Raw genomic sequence first — 24560 nt, 5'->3', positions numbered from 1 at the left:
TCTAGATTTCTTCCTTCAGAGTTCTAGGTTTCTCTTTATGTATTACAGTTTTCTACTAACTCCTGAGGTGTCTAAGCTTCTTTATCACAGACCAGGGTGCTCTTCCCAACCCCTTTCACTGGCTGGAAGTTATTCTCTTTGTCCCTGTGAAGCAATAACTCCATTTACTATTTGGCTTGTGTGGGAGTTCTCTCTAACTACCCAGACCTTCTGCCAAATCCTTCTCCAGTATCCTTTGTCTGTAAAAGGCTGTTCTGCAGCTTTTCTGACTGAGCATCTAAATTCTCCCTCTTAGCAGTTTTAATACATTTAAGACAAGGGGTCCCTCTTCTTCTCTCTGTAGAAGTACGTTTCTGACAATTCCCTGTCAGAAAACACTGACTCCCAAATGTCTCTTCCCTCAGAAGCCAAACCCTCTGGCTACTGATCCAGACCTTAGATTTCGGACCAAAAGGTGAAAGACCAAACGGTGAAAGACCTCTTTCCCCTCCAGATCAGCTGTTTTATTTCCTCTCTCAGCTGATGTTGGCCAATCAGGGAGCAATTAGAGCAGCCAATCACATAAGCTTTTCTCTTCAGGGAAGATTAACTCTTGAACTCCCTGACTCTCTGACTCAAGCAGCATTTTAAAAAGCCTGCTTTTCTTAGCAATCGGTCACATGTCCCATCTTTTGAGAACACTGCGCAAGTGGAGGTTTCTACAAACCTCACCTGAGCAATGGGGATTCATGTGGAGTGCACGTTACCTTTTAAGGTTATTCAAAACACCAATATTTAACATACCGCAATTTCAGCATTCCAGTTACACTTACAATAATGACATACACTTTCAGATATAAACCATGTGTGAATACATTTTCCATGTTTATGCGGACCTGTAGAGTGCATCTGACTTGAGCAAAGTTGTTGTGACCCTAACCATTTCCTTTTGCTTTGTCTCATTTTTTCCCCCCTTTCTCCCCACCCAGAGCCATGTCATATCGAAGTGCGGCTGCTCCTGGCGTACAGTTCCGACAGAAACAAAAGCCCTGCGAGGCACTTGCGGGCCAGCTGGGGGGACGGCACGGAACTCCTCCCGCTGTCCGAGAACGGCATCGAAGGGACCATCCCATTCAGCAAGCCTGTCAAAGTGTACATCATGCCAAAGCCAGCCAGACGGTGAAAGCGCTTCTGGGAAGCTTTTTTTAAAAAAATAAATAAATATGAATTCGGTTTACCAGGAGCGTGTGAAAGTATTTAAACTTGGAGGTTGTGTGCCCAGAGCAGATAAGTCAGGCTCCAGTGTAGCCAGAAATGTTTCCCCCACTTTTGAAAATGGGAGTATTTTTCTCTAGGGCAGTTTAGACATTATTGGTTAATACACACGAAGCTAGGTAGGACCAAAAGAAGGGGGAGGGGGAACAACCCTATGGAGGAAAGGTAACCAAAAAGGTTGAGGCAAAAACTATAATCAAATATGGCTACACACGCAGTGCTAATATAAAAATAAACAATATATTTGAATTATGCATAGAAAATACTAAAATCACAGTTAAAAAAATTAAAAAAATATATTTTTATGAAATTTTCATTGAACAACAACATTTTCCAACTTATAACAGAGCAGCATAAATAATACATCTGAGAAGGAATACAATACATGAATTGAGAGTAAATTCCCAGGTCTTAACAACTCAAAATATACAAGGTGTTACAAGACAGCTATAATATATATTGAAGACAAAGTATAAATATCCAGTTTGATCAAAATTCAGTATGAATTAATAACTATAATATAATATAAATAATTACACACATATAATAACCCCCCTCGTATATCTATGGTTCTGTATATAAGTACCTATACCTAATATCAGGGCAAATGTCAGAATATATAAATACAGGTTAAAAGGTACAAAATGTATCCAAGTACAAGAACCAAACGCGTTTCGGCTAAAAAGCCTTCCTCAGTGGCGAATTAAAAGCTGAGTACTCCATAAGTTAGACAACAATATATGGCGGCAAAGACACCGTGGGCTCCCCTTCCCCCTGCACATAAATCTCCAAGGCTCCCAAAGCACTCAATTCTGCCACAGGTGGCCATACCATAGTGTGGGCCACAGTCCCTGTCCTGTGACCAATGCAACTTTCTGAACCGTTTCGTTACAGAACAGTCATAGAACCATGGAATCATAGAGTTGGAAGGGAACTCCAGGGCCATCTAGTCCAACCCGCCTGCACAATGCAGGAAATTCACAAACACCTCCCCGCCACACACCCCCAATGACCGCTGTTCCACGCCCAGAAGATGGCAAAAAACCCGAAAACCCTCCAGGATCTCCAGCCAAACTGGCCAGGAAAAAAATTGCTTCCTCCTGACCCCAGTCCTATTTACCTCTACAAAAAAGCCCTCTTGAATAATTCCATTTTGCATAGTTTGTGGAAAACCAGGAGGGGGAGTCCCTCCCCAGCCTCAAAGGGCAGCCTACTGGGCTGTGTGTGTGTATGTGTTTTTGGTGAGTATTCCTGTGCAGGGGTCTCCGGCAGTAAGGAGCCCAGGGGGCGGGCACATGCAACAAGCCCCGCCCCTGCTCCCAGCAGCCCTCAGTCGGGCCACGAGGACCAAGAAGCAGCCAGGTAAGTTGCAGAGCCCCCACACCTTCAGGTGCAAGCTCTCCCTCCTCTGTGAGGACAGATCTGCAGTTCTCCCCCCCCAATACCTAGCAATCCAAAACAGTCCAGTGGAGCCTGAGCGGTGGGTGTTGCCTTCTGACACACTTCTGGTGATGTCAGGGGGTGTGGCATATGCAAACAAGTTATGCAAAAAAGTTATGCTAATGAGCTCCTGCACTTCTTTTTCTACAAAATGAGCCCTGCGACATGAACATGATTGGTGTTGTGAACGTTGGAAAAACTGCAAAACCTTTTTAGTAGGCTGAACATTCAAAGTTATTATAGAGAAATGAATGGCTACACAGATACTGAAGGAATGATATTCCTAAAGGACAAATATGAAGTGATACACCTGAGAAAGAAAAGCTGAAGGGACAAAATGGGGGCTGAGTGGCTAGACAGCAGGCTTGCCAAGAAGGATTTAAGGCTTAAAATGGAAAACAAATTCATACCCCGCCCTTCACTACCCAAAGGAGTCTCAGAGCGGCTTACAAACTCCTTTCCCTTCCCCTCCCCACAACAGACACCCTGTGAGGTAAAAGAGGAGGAGGAGATTGGATTTATACCCCGCCCTTCACCACCCAAAGGAGTCTCAGAGCGGCTTACAAACTCCTTTCCCTTCCCCTCCCCACCAACGGACACCCTGTGAGCAATGCTCCCTCTAAGCTGTGGAGTCTTGTGAGCAAAAATTCTACTTTGTGAGCTCCTGGCATTAAAGTTGTGAGCGAGCGATTTGGCTACTGCATAAATTAGCTTGCTCTGGAGCCATCCCTTCCTGAGCTGAGACAAAAATGTGTGGGCCAGAGGCTAAAAATAGTGTGAGCTAGCTCACACTAACTCAGCTTAGAGGGAACACTGCCTGTGAGGTAGGTGGGTCTGAGAGAGCTCTTTCCAGAACTGTCCTTGAGAGAACAGCTCTGATAGAATTGTGGCTTGCCTGAGGTCATCCAGCAGCTGCATGTGGAGGAGTAGGGGAATCAAACCCGGTTCTCCCAGATTAGGGTCTGCACACTTAACCACTACATTGGTAGTGGTTAACCACTGCCTGGTCCTTTTAACTGGGGATGCCGGGGATTGAACCTGCGACCTCCTGCATGTCTGGAGATTTCCTGTAATCCCAGGAGCTCTCCGGCCTCTAGCTGGAGACTGGTCACCCTACTTGGGGAGTCTGCCTTAAAACTGCAACTTCTCCCTGTGTGTTTTTGTTTGTTAAGCATGGAGGGGAAAGGGGAACACTCCGGCCTTGCAAACAAGCCTCCCGCCTCTCCTTTCAGCCGGCCTCCCCTACCGCACCGAGATAAGCAAAGATCCGCCTTCGTCTGGCAGGAGCTGGGAGGGTCAGGCGTTCCTGGCGCCGAGCCCAGAAATGGTTCTGTGTTCTCAACGAGACTGCCGGGGTGGCTGTCTGCCGATGTACGGGGGGGGGGGGGAGCGAAGCTTTCCCTTGTTGCTGGGCGTGCTGGACGAAAGGAGCGACAGAAGCGGAGGACGCTTGTTTTGTGATCTTCCCCTGGGCTCGTCTTGCCACCTCTGGAGCCTCATGTATGACTTATCACACAGGGCTCCAGATATTTCTCAAATACACACCAGCATTCAATACACGAAATACATGAACTGCAATACATAGGCTGGAGAGATTTAAAGCAACAGAGCCGTCTTTACATTCGTTTAGATGTGTAACGTATCAGGACCCGACCGCATGGTCAGCTTGGGCACCACGCGGTCAAGCACAAACGTCGAGCTTCGCTCCGACAGACAATGGACGATACGGATCCAAGCCTGCACCCAGGGGTCATTTCCTGCAGGAGCGCACAGGAGCGGAGCTCTGGCAGTAAAGCGCACATGGACTAAATGACTTGCAAGGTCCTTTCCAACTCTAACATTCTATGATTCTATTAACAAGCCCCACCCCCTGCTCCCAGCAGCCCTCAGTCAGAGCAAGAAGCAGCCAGGTAAGTTGCAGGGCCCCCCTGGTCCAAAACAGTCCAGTGGCACCTTTAAGACCAAGTTTTATTCAGGTACAAGCTCTCCCTCCTCTGCGAGGACAGATCTGCACGTCCCCCCCCTCCCCCAATAGCTAGCAGTCCAAAACAGTCCAGTGGAGCCTGAGCGGTGGGTGTTGCCTTCTGACACACTTCCGATGATGCTAGGGGGTGTGGCATATGCAAATAAGTCATGCTAATGAGTTATGCCAATGAGCTCCTGCACCTCTTTTTCTACGAAATGACCCCTGCCCGCACCAATCAGAGAGCTAGGCTCCGGGCTGAGAGCCTGTGGGACTCTCAGCCACTAGTTTAGACCTATTGGGAAGTGGGGTGTGTGTGTTTTGGGTGGTGGATTCATGGGGGATATAAGCCGGCCTGTGAGCCGGCTAAAGTTGTCTTGTTCTACACCAAATAAAGTACGCTAAGCTGAAATCACTCGTCTGTCTGCGCACTTTTCAAGATGGAAGAACACCTATAGAATCAGGTTACACGTCTTCATCACGAACAAAGGGAAAAAAGGCATTTTTGAGACATTGCTGTACAATAAGACAGTTTGGAGGCGTTACTGCCTGAGAAGTTCCTGCGACTGGGTGGTGGATTCACGGGGGATATAAACCGGCCTGCGAGCCGGCTAAAGTTGTCTTGTTCTACACCAAATAAAGTACGCTAAGCTGAAATCACTCGTCTGTCTGCGTACTTTTCAAGATGGAAGAACACCTATAGAATCAGGTTACACAAACAAAGGGGGAAAAGGCATTTTTGAGACATTGCTGTACAATAAGACAGTTTGGAGGCATTACTGGCTGAGAAGTTCCTGTGACTGCCTCTTTGGCAGTCCCCGTTTGCAGTCCTGATGAAATCATCGAAAACTCCTTGAATAATCTGGAAGATGAGTTGACGGCAGCCCATTTCTTGTTGTATGTCTCAAGTCTTAAGGACTGGATCTACTTGCTGACTGCAACATACTTTATACTGTTTGTCTTTATGGACTTGCTTCATAGAAGAAGAAGAAGAAGAAGAGGGGGAGGAGGAGGAGATTGGATTTATACCTCGCCCTTCACTACCGAAAGGTGTCTCAGAGCAGCTTACAAACTCCTTTCCCTTCCCCTCCCCACAACAGACACCCTGTGAGGTGGGTGGGGCTGAGAGAGCTCTTTCGAGGACTGTTCGTGAGAGAACAGCTCCGGGAGAACTTGTGACTGACCCAAGGCCACACCAGCTGCTGCATGTGGAGGTGTGGGGAATCAAACCCAGTTCTCCCAGATTAGAGTCCGCGTTCCTAACCACTACACCAAACTGGCTCACAGGGTTAAGAAAAAGGATGATCAATGGCTTACCTTTTGCTACTTCTATTGGTTAATCCTACCTACTACGATTTGACCCCCTATTTTTTGCAATTATAAATTGTTTTTCTTACAACTGTGAAACGACGCATTTTGCATTTTGTGCTTCAAACGGAAAAGAATCCGAGAAACTGTTGCGCTACCCCCAGTGGGGGTCTCTTTAATTCAGCCAAAGGCACAAGACGGTGGGAAGTGGGGCGGTCCCTCTCGCTCTAACAGGTGGAATGGAAGACGCCGCCCACTTTAACCCCTTGCAGGGCCAGAGCGTTGTACTCCTTCACGGCCGCCTCCGTCTGCAGGACTCGTACGTCGATCCCGTGTTTCTTGAGATAGTCCACGGTGGAGGATGGCACCTTGAAAGGGAGGGGAGAGGGACACAGATTTAGTTACTGAAGTAGAAAAACATCTTGGGGTGAAGCCCTCTATGGGGTGGGGTTGCCAAGATCCAGCCCAGCCCTGGAGTTCTCCTGGAATTACAACTGATCTCCAGACTACACAGGTACTATACAGGTCAGTTCCCCTGCAGAAAATGGTAGCTTCACAGGGCAAAGGCTATGGTACACCATCAGGCCCACAGATAAGGTGGGATTTGGGGGGGGCCTGCCCCCTTTCTTAAGGGCACAGCCCCACAAGAATTTCTCCTGTAAATGCTTTTCCCCAGTCATTTTAAAACATTTTTAAAGGCGTGCACTCCTTTAAGCAGAGTGGTGTGCTGTAGTTGACTAATTCCCGCACTGAGCAAGGGGGTTGGAGTAGGTGACCTCTAGGATCCCTTCTAACTCAGTGTCAAGAATCTGGTCTCCTTGACCAGATTCTGCCCAAAGACAAAAGATATATGAACAAATGTTTGATAATCGTAATAATTACATCTGCCAGAATTCTTTTTGCAAAAAAGTGGAAATTTGAAAAAATACCCGGCGAAGGAGAAATAACTAATAAAAATTTGAACTTAGCAGAAATGGATAAATTAAACATGTCATTGCGAGATAAAGATGATAAAGTTTATTTGAAGAAATGGTCGAGAGTATACGAATGGATAGAAAAAAGAGAACTTAATAGACTCGAACTGTATTTGGAATGCGGATTTGTTTGTATTGTATAAACAAGAAAATCTAATAAATAAAAATTAAGAAAACGAAGAGAGTTTCTCTGCCCAAGTGTTAGCTTTCTTGACTATAGAAGTCATCACCCCACCGACCTGCCGGCTTGTTCTCAGAATTGTCGCTTAGGCTGGCAGAAGTGATTAACTTGCAGCAGCTGAGAACTGTCATCTCAAGCGGTCGACAGCTTGCAATTTAGAGATCTAGCCTGGGAATAGCTTTCTATTGGCTAAATGGCTAATAGGCTAAGGGTGATTGCGAGCATAAGAACATTTATGTAGAACAGGCATCTTGAGAAGACTCAGAGAGAGAAGAGTAGCTGAGTCAGAATCCTCAGAATTCTGGCTTTTCTTTCTGCACTGAGAACTTCAGCCCCGCCAGAAGAAAAAAAAAATCTCCCCCACAAGCCACAAAATCCTGGCTGCAGGCCTGTACACCATAGATCCTAGGCGAAACCCCTCTCCAAATTGTCCCCTCCGCACTGCCCCCTGCCAAATCCCCAGGAATTTCTCAGCCTGGAGCTGTCAATCCTGCTATGGGGCATGGAGAAATTATGGCAGGACAAACTGAAATGAAACCAAGGTCTTGGACACCTAGCAGGGTTTGCATGGAGGAAGAGTGGGGAATTGAACCCAGTTCTTCAGATTAGAGTCCCCCTGCTCTTAACCACTACAAAATGCTACACTCCGTACAAGCCTGGGTCCAGAATTGCCAACTCCATGTTGAGAAATTCCTCGAGATTTGGGGGTAGAACCTAGAGAGGGACAGGGTTTGAGCAGGTGAGGAACCTCAGCCCTCCCTCCAAACAATGCTCCCTCCACGCCATGGAGTCTTGTGATCCAACATAGCTTCTCTTATGTTCTTATGGCTGGGGCATTGATGCTCTGTATTCTTGGTGCTGGGGGGGGGGGCGTTCTGGAGTTCTGGCCCTGCTGGTAGAACCTGGGTTTTGGCTACTGTGTGACACAGAGTATTGGATTGGATGGGCCATTGGCCTGATCCAACATGGCTTCTCTTATGTTCTTATGTCTGGGGCAGTGATGCTCTGTATTCTTGGTGCTGGGGGGGGGGCAACAGTGGGAGGGCTTCTGGAGTTCTGGCCCCGCTGGTGGACCTCCTGGTGGCACCTGGTTTTTGGCCACTGTGTGACACAGAGTGTTGGACTGGATGGGCCATTGGCCTGATCCAACACTGGCTTCTCTTATGTTCTTATGTTTGGGGCAGTGGTGCTCTGTCTTCTTGGTGCTTGGGGGGCCACAGTGGAAGGGCTTCTGGAGTTCTGGCCCTGCTGGTGGACCTCCTGGTGGCACCTGGGTTTTGGCCACTGTGTGACACGGAGCGCTGGATTGGATAGACCACTGGCCCGATCCAACGTGGCTTCTCTTATGTCCTTAGATTCTGATGCCACGAAACATGGCAATGTTGCTTGCCAGGCTCCCGGCCCTCTGCCACAATTACCTGCAGGGCTTCACTCATGCCGCGGCCGATCACTAAGGTTTTCGCGCCCTTCTGAACGACTTCTTCAACGTCGGCCGGCTGCACGCCAGGGAAATGCTGCGTTCAAAAGAGTAAGACAGAAGTCAGCCACCGATGTGGATCCCAGCCCTGCGTTTTAGTCACGGCGGCAGGGGTGGGGGTGGGGAAGTCCTATGACATGACTTAAGCAAGCCCCTTTTCCAGTTTCAGAATGACAGAGCTTGAACGTATGCCATCACACACAAAAATATGGCATCGGCTGGGTGATTGTGTCACAGTGTTATATATACAAGGCTCGGTTTATGTGTGTGTGTGCCTTGTTTCTGAAACATAAAAGCTGGAGAACGTGGTACTGGCAGCAGAAATCGGCCTCCCAGGAAGCTCAGGTTCCATTTCCTTAAAAAAAGAAGAAGCAACAAGTAAATTTCTAGTGTTTTGAAGAATTGACAGATCAAGATGGGTAGCCGTGTTAGTCTGTCTGTAGCAGCAGAAAAGAGTAAGAGTCCAGGAGTACTTTAGAAAAAGAACAGATTGGATTTATACTCCGCCCTTCCCTCCCCAAAGGAGTCTCAGAGCGGCTTACAAACTCCTTTCCCTTCCCCTCCCCACAACAGACACCCTGTGAGGTAAAAGAAGAAGAGAGAAGAGATTGGATTTATACCCCGCCCTTCACTACCCAAAGGAGTCTCAGAGCGGCTTACAAACTCCTTTCCCTCCCCCTCCCCACAACAGACACCCTGTGAGGTAAAAGAAGAAGAGAGAAGAGATTGGATTTATACCCCGCCCTTCACTACCCAAAGGAGTCTCAGAGCGGCTTACAAACTCCTTTCCCTTCCCCTCCCCACAACAGACACCCTGTGAGGTAAAAGAAGAAGAGAGAAGAGATTGGATTTATACCCCGCCCTTCACTCCCCAAAGGAGTCTCAGAGCGGCTTACAAACTCCTTTCCCTTCCCCTCCCCACAACAGACACCCTGTGAGGTAAAAGAAGAAGAAGAAGAAGAAGAGATTGGATTTATACCCCGCCCTTCACTACCCAAAGGAGTCTTAGAGCGGCTTACAAACTCCTTTCCCTTCCCCTCCCCACAACAGACACCCTGTGAGGTAGGCAGGGCTGAGAGAGCTCTTGACAGAAACTGCTCTTTGACAGAAACTGCTCTTTTTCGAGAACAGCTCTTATCAGAACTATGGCTTGCCCAAGGTAATCCAGCCAGGTGCAAGTGGAGGAGTGGGGAATCAAACCCGGTTCTCCCAGATTAGGGTCCGCGCACTTAACCACGACACCAAACTGACAATATAGGTTAACTGCCTATATTGCAGAACTCTGCTTCTTGTTGCAGAATTTGGGTCATCCTGGTACAAAATTACTGACTCCACAGGGTCGCCAGCTTTGGGTTGGGAAACGTCTGGAGATTTTGGGAGTGTTGCCCAAGGAGGGCGGGGCTTGGGGAGGGAAGGAACTTCAATGGGGCATAACGGCACACCCGCCACCTTCCAAAGCGGCCCCTTTCTCCAGGGGAACGGATCCCTGTCCCTTGTAGATCAGCTGTCAATCCCAGGCGCTCTCCAGCCGCCCCCTGGAGGTTGCACTCCACCAATGTTCACTGTGAAAAATTGATCCAAGTCCAATTACAGTCCACAGATTTGCTTCTTCTTCTTTTTGTTTCTGTACTTCACATCATGCAGTGCTGCTGCCGCCACTTCCGACAATTGTCATGCGACTACAGGTTCCCCAGGTAAACAATCTGTTTCATGAGAGCCAGCAGATGCCAAGAAAATACAAGATTAATTCTGAGCAGCAGACGTAGAGCATGGGCTCCAAGTATAAAGCGACCTGAGGAAGCATCGAGGGAAACAGATTGTTTACCTGGGAAATCTGTAGTCGCATGCAGGGGTCATTTCCTGCAGGAGCGCACAGGAGCAGAGCTCCGGCAGTAAAGAGTCCAGGGGGTGGGCACATGCAACAAGCCCCGCCCCCTGCTCCTTCTCTCCCTCCTTCTTTTCCTCCTTTTCTTGATTTCTTTGTTTTCCTCCTTTTTTCTTTCTCTCCTCCTTTCCTTCTCTCCTTCCTTCTTTCCATGTCTCCCTCTCTCTGCACAGATCTGCGTGAGGGCAGATCAGCAATCCAAAACATTCCAGTGGCACCTTTAAGACCACGTTTTATGCAGGTACAAGCTCACCCTCCTATGCGAGGACGGATCTGCACGTTCCCCCCCCCCAATAGCTAGCAATCCAAAACAGTCCAGTGGAGCCTGAGCGGTGGGTGTTGCCTTCTGACACACTTTCGGTGATGTCAGGGGGTGTGGCATATGCAAATAAGTCATGCTAATGAGCTCCTTCACCTCTTTTTCTATGAAATCACCTCTGGTCGCATGACAATCGTTGGGAGCAGCAGCAGCAGCACTGCATGATGTAAAATAAAGAAACAAAAAGAAGCAGCAGAAAATTTGTGGTCTGTAATTGGACTTGATTCCTGCCAACCTAGCAGTTCAAAAGCAGGAAATTGCAAGTAGATAAATAGGTACCACTTTGGTGGGAAGGTAACAGCGTTCCGTGCGCCTTGGTGGTTAGTCATGCCGGCCACATGACCACGGAAATGTCTTCGGACAGCACTGGCTCTTCGGCTTGGAAATGGAGATGAGCACCGCAACCTTAGAGTCGGATTCGACTGGCTTTCAAGCAAGGGCACCTTTACCTTTAATTGGACTTGAATCAATTTTTCTCAGTGAACATTGGTGGAGTACAACCTTGGTTGAGTCACTGTGGTCCATTTGTGGCTGGAGCCTCCCGGATATCGGCAAGCCTAATTGTGGAGAATATACAGATAACCCTACACATAGACATTTGTGTTTCCGTGTGTGTGTGCACGCGCGCTTTTGCCTGGAAGTCATGGTGATTTCTGGTGACCCCCGGTGGGGCTTGGACGTTTCAGAGATGGGGCTTACTATTGCCTGCCTCTGTGTCAGGGCCCTGGTATTCCTGGGAGGTCTCCACGGCCAAGTTTATATTATGACACAGAAATCTTTTGGAATATTGTTTACTCCACTGAAAGGGCTTAGTATATTTATAAAATGTTTTATAGATGGCATATTACTCCAGATAAATTAGCAAAATTTTATCCTGACCTACCAAATGATTGCTGGAAGTGCCAAAAAATGTTGGTTCTTTCTTTCATATGCGGTGGACATGGGATAGAGATAAAAAATATTGGTCCTGGATTCATGAATGTTTACAAAAAACATTAAAATGAACTATACCTTATATACCAGAATTGTTTTTATTTAATGTATTACCAGGAAATTGTAAAAAGCAAGATTCTCATCTTATCATACATGTAGTGAGAGCTGCAAGAATATTATATGCCAAACACTGGAGGAAGAATGAAGTACCTTCAAAAGAAGAAATCTTAAATAAGATACCTGAAACTGCAGAGATGGACAAACTAACTTTAATTTTGAGAGGACAAAACGAACAAAAATTTGAGAACACATTGTCAAGGTTTCATAAATGGATGGAAGAATACAATAAATAAACCACACAGACATAACAGCCGAATCAGAAGAAAATATGAACGATGTCTTTAGTTATGAGCAAAGTTCTGTTCAAATTTACATGGTGGGGAAAAATAAAGTAGTAGTAGTTGTTTTTTGTTAGCTTCCAGGTATGGCCGGGAGATCTCCTGCTGTGGCAACTGAGCCCCCAGGCTACAGAGATCAGTTCCTCTGGAGAAAATGGCCACTTTGGAGGCTGGACTCTGTGGCGTTATACCCTGCCGAGGGCTCTCCCCTCCCCAGACCCTGTCCTACTCAGGTTTACCCCCTAAATCTCCAGGTATTTCCCAACCCAGAGCTGGGATCCCTACTCGTGAGAAAGGTGGGGAGGAAGTCATTTTGAATACATGTGGGAAAGTCCGCCTCAGTCTGCATAGCTTTCCCCTTCCGTGATCCCCCCCCCCTGCAACCCCGGGGCTTCACTCGGAATTTTTATGAGCTCGCAGGGAAACGTACAGTCCTTTAAACAAAACATCTAAAAAAATCAGGATTCTGAATGTCGACTCTGCAATGAAATACAAACAGCACAAATATTGCCCGTTGATGCCAAGGCCGGAATGGATGTTTTCTCGGCAGGGAATTCATCTTCCCCACACACAGCTCTGATATGAGGGTGCCGGTTTGCCACTGTGTGGATTTCTAATCCCCAGCCTCAGCCCCGGAAAGGAATGTTTCCTCCCTGGAGATTAGAAATTGGCTTCTCAAAGAGGAAGGCGGCTCCCTCGGAGGAACCCGATTTCATACCTCAACTGTGCTCCACGTTGGGAGCGCACGCTTGAAGAGCCGCAGAACCATAAGTTAGCGCTGCCCATGACAGACTGCGCACAGTAACGGCCCCCGAGAGTCCCTTTCCTGCTTTCGCTTGCAAACTGCATCCGATACACGATGTTCCCTCATACCAGTCATGGCAGCCTTTTCGTTTCGAGCCTCCCGCCATTTTGTCCTCTACCGGGCACAATCAAGGTGTGGGGAGATGATGGACTGGGAAGGGGAACAGCGGGGTGTTCTTCGCAGGTTGCAAGCGAGAGCCAGTTTGGTGTAGTGGTTAGGAGCGCGGACTCTGGTCTGGGAGAACTGGGTTTGAGTCCTCACTCCTCCACATGCAGCCAGCTGGGTGACCTTGGGTCAGTCACAAGTTCTCTCAGAGCTGTTCTCTCAAGAGCAGTCCTCAAAAGAGCTCTCTCAGCCCCACCGACCTCACAGGGTGTCTGTTGTGGGGAGGGGAAGAGAAAGGAGTTTGTAAGCCGCTCTGAGACTCCTTCGGGTAGTGAAGGGTGGGGTATAAATCCCATCTCTTCTTCTTCTTGTTTTACCTCACAGGGTGTCTGTTGTGGGGAGGGGAAGAGAAAGGAGTTTGTAAGCCGCTCTGAGACTCCTTCGGGTAGTGAAGGGTGGGGTATAAATCCCATCTCTTCTTCTTCTTGTTTTACCTCACAGGGTGTCTGTTGTGGGGAGGGGAAGAGAAAGGAGTTTGTAAGCCGCTCTGAGACTCCTTCGGGTAGTGAAGGGTGGGGTATAAATCCCATCTCTTCTTCTTCTTGTTTTACCTCACAGGGTGTCTGTTGTGGGGACGGGAAGGGAAAGGAGATTGTAAGCCGCTCTGAGACTTCGAGTGAAGGGTGAGGTATAAATCCAATCTCGTCTTCTCCTCTCTTCAGGGTCCTGGTCCCAATTCACCCATTGCTGCCCATTCAACAAAATGACCATACACAACAGTTGTGCCCCTGGAGTGACAGAGTTTACCGATCAGAAAGGTGAAGGAACTAGTTCAGGACATGAAAGGAGACCCCAAAAGGGAGGGGGGGGTTGGGGAGGGACTTCAGTAAGATCTACTGCCACAGAGTCCACCTTTCAAAGCAGCCCTTTTCTTCAGGGGAACTGATCTCTGTCGCCTGGAGATCCGTTGTAACAATGGGAGATCTCCAGTCACCACCTGAAGGTTGGCATCCCTATGTAACGGTTAGTGTCGGACTAGATCTAGGAATCCCCGCACATGCTCGCCCTGACCTACCTTGCAAGGTTGTCGCGAGGAGAAAACGGAGGAGTAGGAGAACAATGTAAACCGCTTTGGGTCCCCCAGTGGGGGGCAACACAGGATGCAAATGATGGAAATAAACAAATATAAAAGGTGCATGGCGGTCAGTTGTAGTATGATATTTCTTGTGTGTGTGTGCGTACGCGCTTGCATGCCTGGAAGTCATTGACTTCTGGCGATCCCTCGTGGGGCTGGGAGTCGTTTCAGAGAGGTGGCTTGATATTTTCCTGCCTCTGCAGCCCAGCCTTGGTATTCCTTGGAGGTCTCTCTTCCAAGTACTTTCCTGGGTCAGCCCTGCTTAGCTTCCGAGATCTACAAGCATGGACGGCTTCAAAAGGGAATTAGATAAGCATATGGAGCAGAGGTCCATCAGTGGCTATTAGCCACAAGGTATAGATAGGGGCTCTGGGGCAAGTGATGCTCTGTCATCTTGGTGCTTGGGGGGGGGGGTCGACAGTGGGAGGGCTTCTGGAGTTCTGGCCCCGCTGCTGGACCTCCTGATGGCACCTGGTATTTCTGGCCACTGTGTAACACAGAGTGTTGGACTGGATGGGCCTTTGGCCTGATCCAACATTGGCTTCTCTTATGTTCTTATGTCTGGGGCAAGTGATGCTCTGTATTCTTGGGGGTGGGGGGCAACAGTGGGAGGGCTTCTAGTGTCCTGGCCCCACTGCTGGACCTCCTGATGGCACCTGGTATTTCTGGCCACTGTGTGACACAGAGTGTTGGACTGGTTGGGCCACTGGCCTGATCCAACATTGGCATCTCTTATGTTCTTATGTTCTTAATATCGGGCTTGCCTGGGCTATCCAGGCCAGGGCGTTATCGTCTGATATTTCAAAAGCCAGCGTCGTGCGCTGGTTCGAATGCTGGACTCCGATCTCAGAGACCTGGTTTGAATCCCTGCTCTTCCTTGGAAGCTTGCTGGGTAACTTTGTTTGTTTATTTATATTTATTTATTTTTCACATTTATATCCCGCCCTCCCCAGTGGGCTCAGGGCGGCTAACAAGGGCAGGGTAATTAGCCGTGCCATAATTAAAAACATATAAAACATAATAAAAACATCCAACACTTGAAACAGTGGTGCTCAGTCAATTACTAGTCTCATACGTCCAGGATATGTCACTCACTCTCAGCCTCACCTGCCTTACAGGACTGTTGTGAGGAGGAAACGGGGGAACTATGAAAGCCACCCTAATCAGCATAGCAGAAGGGAGGGATAGAAGTGTAAGAGGTAAGTATCCGGGGAGCACAGTGGCTCCCAAAGAGTGAAGCAAGGGTGATGTAGACACCTACGTCTGTGCCTGTTTCTCTCCAATCCCACGTCCGGCTGCCTCCCGGCCACACTTTACAGTCCTTGTACGCCGTGGAACAGCCTTTCACCGTCATCCGGCCCCAAGAGAGGGAAGCGATTTCCGGGGAAGACATTGTCGGATGGAGGGGAAAAAATACCTGAAAGATTTTAAAAAATGCAGATCCACATGTTAAAAAGAAAAAAGTGGCAAGGAGTCAAGGGGCTGGCTTCAAAGTATCCCGAAGATACAGAGTGGAACAGCTGTGCAGTTTGAGGAGCGATGCTCCAACACCTGCCAGTTTGGTTCGTGTTCTACACACCAGTTGCAAGCCGGGAACCGAATTTTTGGTCAGGCAGTTCAGATGGTCATAAGCAGACGGAGCCTGTTCAGTTTACTGTCTGCAAATTCAGACAGCACAATACAAATCAACCAGCAGCATTACATCCATGCATGTTCTCACACAGTCTGAGGGGAATCTTAGTTTCCCTGTCGTTGCTCTACAGCTAGTGGTTCAAACGGTCAGTTATAGGGTTGCGAGACCCCCCCCCCATGGAGGTGGGGCCCCCCAGTCACCGATCAGATGGCCAGCAGGGGGACTTACCAGTAGAAACAGGAAAGCCCAGGCCACATGGCCGGCATCACACAGGAAGTGACGTCATCACACCAGTGACTTCTGGGAGGTGCTCTGGCATTTGGGCCAAAACTCAATGATAGAAGCTGTCCAAATACTAGAGCGTCACCCAGAAATCGCTGATGTGAACACACATGAAGCTGCCTTATACTGAATCAGACCCTAGGCCCATCAAGGTCAGTATTGTCTACTCCAGGGGTGGCCAAACTTGCTTAACAGAAGAGCCACATAGAATAAACATCAGATGTTTGAGAGCCGCAAGACATGAACAGATATTGTTGTTGTTGTTCAGTCGCACAGTCGAGTCCGACTCTTCGCGACCCCATGGACCAGATCCCGCCAGGCCTTCCTGTCTTCCGCCGTCCTCTGAAGTTGGCTCAACTTCATGTTCGTTGCATCGATGACACTGTCTAACCATCTCATCCTTTGCCGTCCCCGTCTTCTTTGACCTTCAGTCTTTCCCAGCATCAGGGTCTTCTCCAGTGAGGGCTCCCTTCTCATTGAGTGGCCAAAGTATTTGAGCTTCAGTTTCATTATCTGGCCTTCCAGGGAACAGTCAGGGTTGATTTCTTTTAGGATTGACTGATTTGATCTCCTTGCAGTCCAAGGGACTCTCAAGAGTCTTCTCCAGCACCATAGTTCAAAAGAATCTATTCTTCGGTGCTCGGAACATATCGAACATATATTACACACAGGGTTTTATTGGGAAAATATGCAGATTTGCTTTGCTTTTTATGCAGATATGCAGATTTGCTTTTTATTAATATTAAATGAGACTGCCAAAAATAATAACAAAAGGGGGGAAGGCAGATATTGATAATGATATTTATTTGTCCAATGATATTTGTTTGCTAATGATATTTAGCGGGAGACGCACAATATGTGTGAAAGAGCCACGTGCGGCTCCCGAGCCAGCAGCACCTCTTCAGAGTCTCAGGTGGGTTTTTTTCACGTCACCTCCAGCCCGGTCCTTTCTAACTGGAGATGCCGGGGATTGAACCTGGGACCTTCTGCATGCCAAGCAGATGCTCTGCCACTGAGCCACAGCCCTTCTCCATGGCTCTCCAGGGTCTCAGGCAGAGGTCTTTCACATCCCCTCCTGCCTGGTCCTTTGAACTGGAGATGCCGGGGATTGAACCTGGGACCTTCTGCATGCCAGGCAGAGACTCTAACACTGAGCCACGACCCCTTCTCGATGATGTCACTTCCCGTGTGACACCAGCAACCTGGCCTGGGGCCATCTCTTTCTCCTGGTAAATACCCCCCCTACCCCGCCACCCCGGGCCACTTGCCAGGAGAAACCTGGTAACCCTAGTCAGTTACACATTAACTAACACTGGGCTTTCTGCAAAGTTTATTTCACAGTCAGCTAGGTCTGTGTTACTGCTGTTCTCTCAGACATGCTGCGGTGGCTCAGAGGTTAAGGTGCTGAGCTGCAGACCGGAAGGTATGTAGCTTGGCAGTTCAAGACCCGAGTGCCGCGTGATGGAGTGAGCTCCCGTCTCCGGCCCCAGCGCCTGCCAACCTAGCAGTCGGAAAGCAAGAAATTGCAAGTAGATAAATAGGTACGACTTCGGTGGGAAGGTAACAGCATTCTGTGCGCCTTGGCGTTTAGTCATGCCGGCCACATGACCACAGAAATGTATTCGGACAGCGCTGACTCTTTGGCTTGGAAACAGATGAGCACCGGCCCCTAGAGTCAGATTTGACCGGCTTGCGAGCAAAGGAAACCTTTACGTTTTATCACACATGCATTTCCCCCCCCACTGCCTTATGTAGCCCCCCCACACCCCAGCCTTTCAGCATCATTGGATTCAAACATTTAGAAACCTGGGGCGGGGAAGAACTGATTTCAACTACCATGCATAGGGTTGTCAGCATCCAGCTGGTGCAACAAACAACGGCAATACAGTATGTGTAGTATACTCAATCTGAAAAAACACTGTAATGAAGGAATACACACAAGGATTCTATTTGAAATTACAAAAAAAAAACCCTCTTATTACTGAAGCTGAAGCTCAAATACTTTGGCCACCAAATGAGAAGGGAGCCCTCACTGGAGAAGACCCTGATGCTGGGAAAAACTGAAAGTCAAAGAAGAAGGGGACGGCAAAGGATGAGATGGTTAGACAGCGTCATTGAGGCAACGAACATGAAGTTGAGCAAACTTCAGAGGACGGCGGAAGACCGAAAGGCCTGGCGTGATCTGGTCCATGGGGTCGCGAAGAGTTGGACTTGACTGTGTGACTGAACACCAACAATTAGCCATTCTTTAAAGATACAGTGCAGGAACAAGTTGAAAATGTGTGAGCCAGGGGCTAAAAAACTATGAGCTAGCTCACACTAACTCAGCTTAGAAGGAACGCTGCCCTGGGCTAGGAGTAAAATATTCCAGTATAGGAAGAATAACTAGCACAAGAGATTGGCACAAGAGATTGGATTTATACTCCCGCCTTTCACTCCCTGAAGGAGTCTCAGAGCGGCTTACAAACTCCTTTCCCTTCTCCTCCCCACAACAGACACCCCGTGAGCAGTGTTCCCTCTAAGCTGAGTTAGTGTGAGCTAGCTCACAGTTTTTTAGCCTCTGGCTCACACATTTTTGTCTTAGCTCAGGAAGGATGGCTCCAGAACAAACTAATTTATGCAGCAGCCAAATCTCCTGCTCACAACTGTAATGCCAATAGCTCACAAAGTAGAATTTTTGCTCACAGGGCTCCACAGCTTAGAGGGAACATTGCCCGTGAGGTAGGTGGGGCTGAGGCAGCTCTTTTGGGGACTGCCCTTGAGAGAACAGCTCTGAGAGAACTTGTGACTGACTCAAGGTCACTCCTGCAGCTGCATGTGGTGGAGTGGGGAATCAAACCCGGTTCTCCCAAATTAGAGTCCGCGCTCCTAACCACTACACCATACTGGGTCTCTAGACTCCTAGGACTTCTTAAGTGCATGCCTATACCTCAATCAGGCCTGACTAGAGTCATCCAGGACACAGAGATGTGGCCAGAAATACAGAACAGTTCAGTGTTCCCTCTAAGCTGTGGAGTCTTGTGAACAAAAATTCTACTTTGTGAGCTACCAGTAGTAAAGCTGTGAGCGACCGATTAGGCTACTGCATCGATGAGTTTGCTCTGGAGCCGTCCTTCCTGAGCGAAGACAAAAATGAATAAGCCAGAGGCTAAAAAACTGTGAGCTGGCTCACACTCACTCAGCTTAGAGAGAACACCGCTAGTTCCTGAACTTGACCTGGACAGATCATGGCGAATGTTTCTGCACGTTTTTTTTAAACATCTGGTAGCATAGATTTGCGTAAGTTGAATGTAATGCTATATATGGTGGACAGTATAGTAACCTATACCAGAATTTGTACAGGATGGAGTGACATACATTCAACTCACGCAAATCTATGCTACCAGAAGTATTGGTGGACTTTAATTGGCTATACCTGAGGCCTATCATATACAACAATAATATACATATAAATATATAAGGATACAACATCTGGCCTTCTATTGCATATGTACTTAACATCTGATGTTAAAAAAAACTTTTTTTGAATGTATGTCAAGTTTGTATTTTGGATTGTGACCACTGAGGAAGGCCCTTTGGGGCCGAAACGCGTTTGGTTCAGTTGCACAGCACTAACCCATCTATGTATGTATCTTGGAAAATTTTTCATGTCTGAATGTGAATATTTTTAATGAGTCTAAGTTTTTTTAAAAATATGTACACCTGAATAAATTTTGTATGTTTATAATATTTAGTGTCAGCTTAACCCTTGTGGATTCATAGCAGCTTTTTGGGTTGAGTTCCCCCCCCCCTTTTGAATGTTTCTGCACACCAGAAACAGGGTTTGCTAAACCTGCCTAAAAGGAGGCGTAGGGACCCAGAAGAGAAGAAGCCTTGGAGAAGGGCAAGAAACAGTAGAGTAACATAATCACATGGCCGTTCGTAGATTTAGAACCTTCTAACCTGGGATCCCAGACCTTTTTGGGCCTGCGGGCGCCTTTGGAATTCTAACACAGCAGTGCAGGCACGGGCACAAAATGGCTGCCACAGGAGGCAGAAGCCAGTCACAACACGGTAGCGGCAGCTTACCTTCAGTCACGCAACGAAGATCATTGTGGTTTGGCAGCTACCGCCAAAGCAACATTTTTCAAAATCTGCACACCCAATCAAATTGCCAATGGCCCATTGGTGCATGTTTGGTGCAGTGGATAAGCGCGCGGACTCTAATCTGGAAGAACCGGGTTTGATTCCCCACTCCTCCACATGTAGCTGCTGGTGTGACCTTGGCTCAGTCACAAGTTCTCTCAGAGCTGTTCTCTCAAGGGCAGTCCTCGAAAGAGCTCTCTCAACCTCACCTACCTCACAGGGTGTCTGTTGTGGGGAGGGGAAGGGAAAGGAGATTGTAAGCCGCTCTGAGACTCCTTTCGGTAATGAAGGGTGGGGTAAAAATCCAATCTCCTCCTCCTCCTCTTCTTCCTCTTCTTCTATCAAAAGCCTTGCTGGTAAAAGCTCTACCTGGCCCTGACGTTTTTTGTTGTTTTGTTTTTATGCCCCCCGGAAGGGGATTTTTTTCAGACAACGTTCTGAACAGACTTGGTGGGTGCCAGGAAAGTTGTCAATGGCACCATGGCGCCCACGTGCACTGTGTTGGAGACCCGTGTTCTAAACCATATCAATGGATATTACGCGGTGAAGCCCCAGATGCAGAAGCGTTTTAAAATGGCAAAAATGTCCGACTTCACGGACGCAAAGATCTAGCTCAAAGATAAGGTGTATCGGCGGAGGGCCAACAGATGCTCATATGCATGAGAAACTTGGTTCAGGTGGGTAGCCGTGCGGGTGTGAAGCTACGGGACGAAGTTCGCGTCCAGTGACACCTTTGAGACCAACAGAGTTTAATTCTGAAAGCTTATACCCAGAATTACACTTTGTAGTCTTAAAGGTACCACTGGACTCTCATAAGAAACTCGTAAATCACTATTTTTAATATTGAAGATTTTAAAAGTAGCAAGAATTTAACCTAAAATAATTTTAAGAAGATATTCAAGTGCTTAAGACACTGAACTGCAGGCTGTGGAAAGTGAGGAGTTCAGCAGTTCGAGACCCGGGTGCCGCATGATGGAGTGAGCTCCCATCTCTAGTTCCAGCTCCTGCCAACCTAGCAGTTCGAAAGCAAGAAATTGCATGTAGATAAATAGGGACCACTTCAGTGAGAAGGTAACAGCGTTCCGTGCGCCTTGGTGTTTAGTCATGCCGGCCCCGTGACCGCGGAAACGTCTTCGGGCAGCGCTGGCTCTTCGGCTTTGAAACGGAGATCAGCACCGCAACCCTAGAGGCGGATTCGACTGGCTTTTGAGCAAGGGAGACCTTTACCTTTACACGGTGTTTGAATTACAAGATCATTAGTTCGCCAGGAACGTACACCCTTATCATGTCAGACAGCTATTGTTAGGAGACGATTTTAAAAATACATAAATTTGGGAAGCTGAACTGACTGGAAGCTTCCTCTTAGACAGTGGTCCTTGCTTGTGAGCTGCTCATCCTTGAGTAAAATAACTGTATGAACTCATATAATTAACTTAATTAATTACTGTTTGGCAGTGTGTGTAGTACAGCCAGGAAATCCTAAGATCGTTTGGCAGTTGGAAGTTCTACCTCTTTTAGCATTATGCAGCACTAGGTGGCGAGCTAGACTTGTTTTTTTTTTAAGGCAAGAGACATTCCAGAGGTGGTTTGACCTTGCCTGCCTCTGCATCACGGCCCTGGTATTCCTTGGCGGTTGCCCATTCAAATAACTAGCTGTGCCGACCCTGTTTAGCTTCCGAGGTCTGATTAGATCGAGTTAGCCTGGGCTTCTAATTATCCGTGTAGTGGTAACAGATGGCATAATTCTCCACTGAGTTAGTCAATGTTAAAAATGCAATATAGTTACGCTGTAATAAAATGGCAAAACAGAAGCCAAGAATCTCGAATACTATCATTTGTGGATTATACCCAGGGCTATTTTGGGGCAGGAACGCACAGGAACGGAGTTCCGGCTGGCTCCCAAGTTGGCCACGCCCAGCAGGAACTCATTAGCATAATAGGCCACACCCAACAGCAGAAACTCATTAGGATTGGCTACATTAGGGGTGTGTGGCCTAACATGCAAAGGAGTTCCTGCTACAAAAAAAGGCCCTGGGTTTTGACAACAAACAAGGTAAACAGAATAAGGAGCAAAAGGTGGGTGTGGCTGGATAACCACACTTCTGGTAACATGTGGGTGTGGCCTAATGTGCTAATGAGCTGTGCTGCCAGGGGTGTGGCCTAATATGCTAATACATTTCTGCTGTTGGGTGTGGCCTGTTATGCTAATGAGTTCCTGCTGGGCTTTTTCCACAAAAAAAGCCCTGATCATACCCATAATGAACCCGACAATCTCATTGGTCTCTGAAGTGCATATGTGGTCGAATCTAACTGTTGTCCTGCAGACCAAGACAGCTACTCCCTAAAACTAGCTAAAAGGATTCTCTGCAGCTCCAAACCTGGAACGCCCCCTCCTCCAAATACAATGTCTAGCTGGCATCATATTGTTTGGTAGCGCGCCTTGCTGATTTCTGTGGAGTGTAGCTTTCAGAGAAGGCGCCGGCCGCTCAGCAAGGGTAACCGATTGTTCTTCCACAGGTCTCAGATCCAAAAGAGTGGTTTCTTTTCAACGGCAAACAGCGCGGCCTTCCAGTGACGTTCAAAACACGAAACTCAACAGCTTGAATTACTCATCGCTCCGCTTTGGGTACACCTGGCGCTTCAGTCTGAGGCGCATACGCTCTCCCCAACCATTCTTTAAACTGTGTTCATTTCCCAACAATAAATCCTTTGGAAAGAGACTACTGTCACCATTTAAGGGGCTGGGGGTAATTAAAAACACCCACTTCTCTGTCTCTCAAAAAGAAATCTCTGGATAACAGATTTTCCTGTCCCCAGCTGTAAGGAATGTATGTCTTCGAGAGTTGGACCATAAGGAAGGCCGAGCGCCGAAGAATAGATTTTTTTGAGAGCCAGTTTGGTGTAGTGGTTAAGTGCGCGGACTCTAATCTGAGAGAACCAGGTTTGATTCCCCACTCCTCCACTTGCACCTGGCTGGATGACCTTAGGCAAGCCATAGTTCTCTCAGAGCTGTTCTTGAAAAAGAGCAGTTTCTGTCAGAGCTCTTTCAGCCCCACCTACCTCACAGGGTGTCTGTTGTGGGGAGGGGAAGCGAAAGGAGTTTGTAAGCTGCTCTGAGACGCCTTTGGGTAGTGAAGGGCGGGGTATAAATCCAATCTCCTCCTCTTCTTCTTGAATTACGGTGCTGGAGAAGACTCTTGAGAGTCCCTTGGACTGCAAGGAGATCAAATCAGTCAATCCTAAAAGAAATCAACCCTGACTGTTCCCTGGAAGGCCAGATAATGAAACTGAAGCTCAAATACTTTGGCCACCGAATGAGAAGGGAGCACTCACTGGAGAAGACCCTGATGCTGGGAAAGACTGAAGGTCAAAGAAGACGGGGACGACGACAAAGGACGGTGTGGTTAGACAGTGTTATTGATGCAACAAACGTGAAATTAAGCAAACTCCGGAGGATGACGGAGGGCCTGGCGATGTGGTCCGTGGGGTTGTGAAGAGTCGGACTCGACTGTGCGACTGAACAACAACAAGCCGTAAGGAACACCGTCTGACTGTCACAGAAAGGATCAAATAACGCAACGCTAACCTCTCAACCTCGCTCAGAAGTAAAGCGCCACAGCCGGCCAGCCAACGGCAGATTCTCTTCCCCCAACTTGGCAAGAAAACGGATGTCAATTTGGGGCTTCAAATGTCAGGCCGAGAGCAACTGGAGTTCAGAGGGGCTGAACTCAACCAAAGATTATCTGCCACTGCTTCATGAAAAAGCACCTTTATTCTGCCCCATTCAGAGCTAGAATCCTTTATGTCCTTGAGAGTCAAAATTCTCAGAGGGAGCTTTGGCACTCGAAACGTATACCCTGCAAATCTTGTCGGTTTCTTACATGAAGAAGAAGAGGAGATTGGATTTATACCCCGCCCATCACTACCCGAAGGAGCCTCAGAGCAGCTTACAATCTCCTTTCCCTTCCCCTCCCCATAACAGACACCCTGTGAGGTAGGTGGGGCTGAGAGAGCTCTGACAGAAACTGCTCTTTTTCAAGAACAGCTCTGAGAGAACTATGGTAGGGGGTAGGTAGGTGGGGCTCAGAGAGCTGAGAGCCCTTGAGAGAACAGCTCTAAGAAAACTTGTGACTGGCCCAGGGTCACACCAGCAGCTGCAGGTGGCGGAGTGGGGAATCGAACCCGGTTCTCCCAGCTTAGAGTCTGCACTCCTAACCACTACACCAAACTGGCTCTCCAAACTCTCTCAAAAGCTTCTTGTTGGTTTCTGAGGTGCTGCCAGACTTGAATCTACTTGTTCTACGTCAGACCGACAACGGCTCCCCTATCTTAAAGGAATTATA

At 48.0% G+C, this 24560-nt stretch overlaps 2 protein-coding genes across 3 annotated transcripts in view; one reads left to right on the top strand and one right to left on the bottom strand.

Annotated features, from left to right (window-relative positions):
- INTS4 (integrator complex subunit 4) overlaps positions 1-1162 on the top strand; it is a 48111-nt gene extending 46949 nt beyond the window's left edge. The window contains exon 23 of the mRNA XM_015420712.1: positions 969-1162. Within this exon, the coding sequence (XP_015276198.1) occupies positions 969-1162 (194 nt within the window). The remainder of the gene's footprint in view (positions 1-968) is intronic.
- A 4941-nt stretch (positions 1163-6103) lies between these two features.
- AAMDC (adipogenesis associated, Mth938 domain containing) overlaps positions 6104-24560 on the bottom strand; it is a 21601-nt gene continuing 3144 nt past the window's right edge. Inside the window, exons 1-4 of one of the 2 annotated variants that reach the window (XM_015420716.1) lie at positions 23278-23297; positions 15439-15594; positions 8539-8634; positions 6104-6333 (exon numbers count right to left, since the gene is read on the bottom strand). In XM_015420716.1, coding sequence (XP_015276202.1) covers positions 6193-6333; positions 8539-8634; positions 15439-15570 — 369 coding nt within the window. In that variant the 5' untranslated portion in view covers positions 15571-15594; positions 23278-23297 and the 3' untranslated portion in view covers positions 6104-6192. Of the gene's footprint in view, positions 6334-8538; positions 8635-15438; positions 15595-23277; positions 23298-24560 lie in introns of those variants that run through there. The other variant, XM_015420715.1, reaches the window with a different exon arrangement.

The sequence above is a fragment of the Gekko japonicus genome, unplaced genomic scaffold, assembly GCF_001447785.1.
Source record: "Gekko japonicus isolate JY-2015 unplaced genomic scaffold, Gekko_japonicus_V1.1 scaffold1409, whole genome shotgun sequence".
NCBI classification, from domain to species: domain Eukaryota; kingdom Metazoa; phylum Chordata; class Lepidosauria; order Squamata; family Gekkonidae; genus Gekko; species Gekko japonicus.
Note: the sequence above shows the minus strand (reverse complement) of the source record. Positions and strands in the feature narration are given on the sequence as shown.